Source organism: Papaver somniferum, chromosome 7 (genome assembly GCF_003573695.1).
Source record: "Papaver somniferum cultivar HN1 chromosome 7, ASM357369v1, whole genome shotgun sequence".
NCBI classification, from domain to species: domain Eukaryota; kingdom Viridiplantae; phylum Streptophyta; class Magnoliopsida; order Ranunculales; family Papaveraceae; genus Papaver; species Papaver somniferum.
This window is the reverse complement of record NC_039364.1, coordinates 26,696,503-26,700,075: the sequence shown is the minus strand read 5'-3', so window position 1 is coordinate 26,700,075 and position 3,573 is coordinate 26,696,503. Positions and strand designations below refer to the sequence as shown.

At 44.9% G+C, this 3,573-nt stretch overlaps 1 protein-coding gene across 1 annotated transcript; it reads right to left on the bottom strand.

Annotated features, from left to right (window-relative positions):
* Positions 1 to 858: 858 nt before the first annotated feature.
* On the bottom strand, positions 859 to 2,571 carry LOC113294412. The gene has a single exon (XM_026542809.1). The coding sequence runs from the start codon at positions 2,569 to 2,571 to the stop codon at positions 859 to 861; it is 1,713 nt and encodes a 570-aa protein (XP_026398594.1).
* Between the last annotated feature and the right edge of the window lie 1,002 nt (positions 2,572 to 3,573).

The following is a 3,573-nucleotide window of genomic DNA, read 5'->3' as shown; positions in this document are numbered from 1 at the left end:
AGAACGATGACCATGTTCGAAATCCACGTGGGGTATTTCACTTCCTTGATGAATCCTGCTTCTAGCAACTTACGGAGCTCGTTCTCAATGGGTTGATGATACTTCGTGGATATTTTGCGCACCTTCTGCCTGAAAGGAGTTGTGCCAGGTTTTATACGGAGCTCATTGTTGGCATATCTCCTAATTTCCACGGGAAGACATCCGCGTATTCTATGAGTAGTTTGGTTAGGGCTATTTCTCTTTCCTTGTCCATTAAAGTACCTATCTTGATCATCTTAGGATCTTCCTATGTCCCTATGTTGATTTCCTTAGCGGGTTCCAAAGACGTAAACGTAGGCTTTGGTTCCCCTAGGAGAGGGACATTCTTTGATTGTTATTTGGCAGGCTCCTCAACCGCCTTGGCCGCTGAGGTACGTGCCTCAGCGCATTGAATGTCGCCCCCCTTCGTCAGGCTTTTTCCTGAGATTCCTTCGAGGTAAAGATCAATTGCTTTTTCCTTGGCAACTTCTTTGTTCCGGCTTCTACGGGATTTTCGTTGCTCATCTAGCTCGTTATTGAGCTGGTTTTGCATAGCTTGGAATTCCCGAGAAGTAACCTGGTCACCCTTGATCTCCATTACCCCTTCGGGTGATGGGAATCTAAGGCATTGATGATAAGTCGATGCTATCCCTTTGAGCTTGTGCACCCATCTTCTTCCGATGATAGCATTGTAGGGGTAAGGAGCGTCTACTACGCTGAAACGAGTGTCTATCTTCATTGGTCCCGCATTTATTTGCAAAACAATGTCCCCAAACGGTTTCGTGGGAGCCCCATTGAATCCATAAATGGTGTGGTACGAAGATATCAGTTGTTCATCGCTTAACTCCATCCGTTTGAGCGTATCATAGAACTTCCTCCGTCAATGAGAATTTTCTTGATGTTGCACCCTGCTATGAGAAGTGTGAGGACCAAAGGATCATTGTGATCCTCCATGTCTTCTTCCACATCGTCTGCCTCGAAAGTTATTGTTGCATCCATCCATTGCTCATGATCGTCTATTTCTACCCCATCGATTTTGTACAGCTCGCAGTAGTCTTCGAACTGTTTTCTCAGCCCTTTTCCAATCTGCGCTGTTAGAGACAGTCTCGTGGATTCCGAATACGAAATGGTGTTCAGAGTTCGATTGCCTTCATGGAATTGAACTTGCTTGCTTCGTTTAGGCCTATCATCTGCTTCTTCCTTCCTTATATATTGCTTAAGTTCTCTGTTGTCGAAAAGCTTTTGGATCATTATCTTCAAGTTCTTGCACTTCTCGGTTTGGTGCCCATTGAAACAGTGGTAATCGCAGTATTCCTTCGATTTTTCAGATCTTGGGGGTTGTTTCCCTTTTGACCATGGCCAATCCAAGTTTTCTCGACCCTTAATTTCTTTTAAGATTCGAGCATAACTTGTATTTAGATTTGTGTAAACCTGATCTTCGAACTTTCGATCATCATTCCGAGGGGCTTCTCTTTTTCCTCTTCTATCTTCGTTTGGGCGTTCGATTGAACTTCTCTTCGATCCGCTGGCCTGCTCTGCGGAGTTAGTTCGATGAGATCTTTGAGCATGTGCCCTTGAATTCTCTCTCTGGATTTCTTCCAACCTAGCATGTTTCTCGATGATTACCCGAAGATCTCCTTCAGTCGTGGGAACACTCCCATGAATTTCGACAAACAACGGGCTCATCCTATTTAGTCCCCATTTGTAGCAGTTAATGCTGACCACTGGGTCTACATTACCTATAGCATGGCATATTTTATGCCATCTATCCGTGTATTCCCTGGTCGTCTTCTTGTATCTGATGTCCAATGAGAATAACTTGTCCATCCCAGCGTGGACAGCCTTGTTGTACATGTAAGTTCTTAAGAACTTTTCAGTGAGTTGCTCGTACGAATTGATGGAGTTGGGAGGTAGGTTATCAAACCAAGATAGAGCCGATCCCTTCAAGCTTGAAGGGAAATATCTGCAAAGGACAACATCGTCCTGATCCCACCGGACCAACATACGGTTATAATACCGAAGGTTGGCCGTGGGATCACTGGATCCATCGTAGCATTCAAATGCTGGAGTCGGACATTTCTTCGGGATTTCAGCTTTGGCTAAGCTTGGTACTAGCGAAGTAGTATTAACTTCTCTCATAACTTCTTCTAATCTTCCACCTCCTTGCTTGGCCTTCAGCTGTTTGATCTCTGCCATCATCTCAGCGCGAAGGTCCTCCATCGCACGGTGGTGGTGATCTATTGCTGCGGATTGTCCTGCTCTTCGGTCATTACTATCAAAGTAATCTGAATCTTCGGGGACATAATCCTGGTCTGAGTATCGGTTTCTCCTGATGTGTCTTCGGTCCAAGGGCTCGGGATTGGCTTCGTTTGTTACGACCATTCTCCGGTCGCGATTTGGCTCAGGTGCCTTTGAATTAGCTTCGTCATGTTGGTTTTCCACCCCTAAACTTTGAGCCATCTTGTCTTTGAGATCCAGGTTTTCTCTAGCCAACAATGTCACTGCCTCTGCGTATGTCCTCTGATTCTTCTTTAGTTCTTCGAGTTCTGCCATCAATTAGGAGGAGGGATTCGATCCTTGGTTTGGGATCCCGACCTGTCCTTGCCCTCCAACATCCATGGTTCGATCTTCGTCGATTGTATGTATGTGGGGGGAAGGGGGATCGGTTATCCTTATTGGTAGCTCTCCTTGCGTTACGATGGGTTGATTCATCGTTAGCAATGGCTGAGTGGCCGGAGTGGTCTGATTCTGATCATTTGACTGCGGCATTCCGAAGGCTGCCAGGTGCATTGTTGATTCTGCGAACCCTTCACGTTGCTCATGAACGCGTGATCTCGTTGCTATATTGGTCTTATCGGCTTGTTCCTCTATGGCTTTGACCGCTGCTGCCGCTATCGTGATGGCGTTCATTGGTGAGGTGATCTCTATTGTGTCCACCTTCTGGGTTGTTGTCTTCGCCTTCTCACCTTTCTGTTTACTGCAGGTCACAACTAGTGTGGTACTCAATGTTTCTTTCGACGGGGCCTTTCCTTTTCCTACCTCTTTGACTTTTTCCATGTCAGATCTCTGCAAAAGACGACGAGTAGTCGAGAGAAAGGGGACCACAACGGTTTTGTTAGCAAACTTAAACTTAAGTGCAGACGATCACAACATCGAATGTATGAAAAATATATTCCATATATTACTCCCCTCTTCAGAGGTATTGGATCTTCTTGATTCCTTCGACTCGTCGTGAAGTCTAAGAATAACGCAAGAGGGAGTTCTAAATTCGGTTTTAACATCCAAAGATGACATATCTGCGGTTTTAACGTGGTTTTAACACCCAAAGATGACAAATCTGCGGTATTAACGTGGTTTTAACACCCAAAGATGACAGATCTGCGGTTTTAATCAATAATGGTTGGCAGATATGCTTGTTTTAAACAACACAGGTACCGAATCTGCGGTTTCAACACTCAAAGTTGAAATATTCGGTATTTTAAAAGGACAAAGATGGCAGACCTGTTATTTTAAAATAAAGAAGACAGATCCAAGGAGGCAGATTTGTTGTCCTTT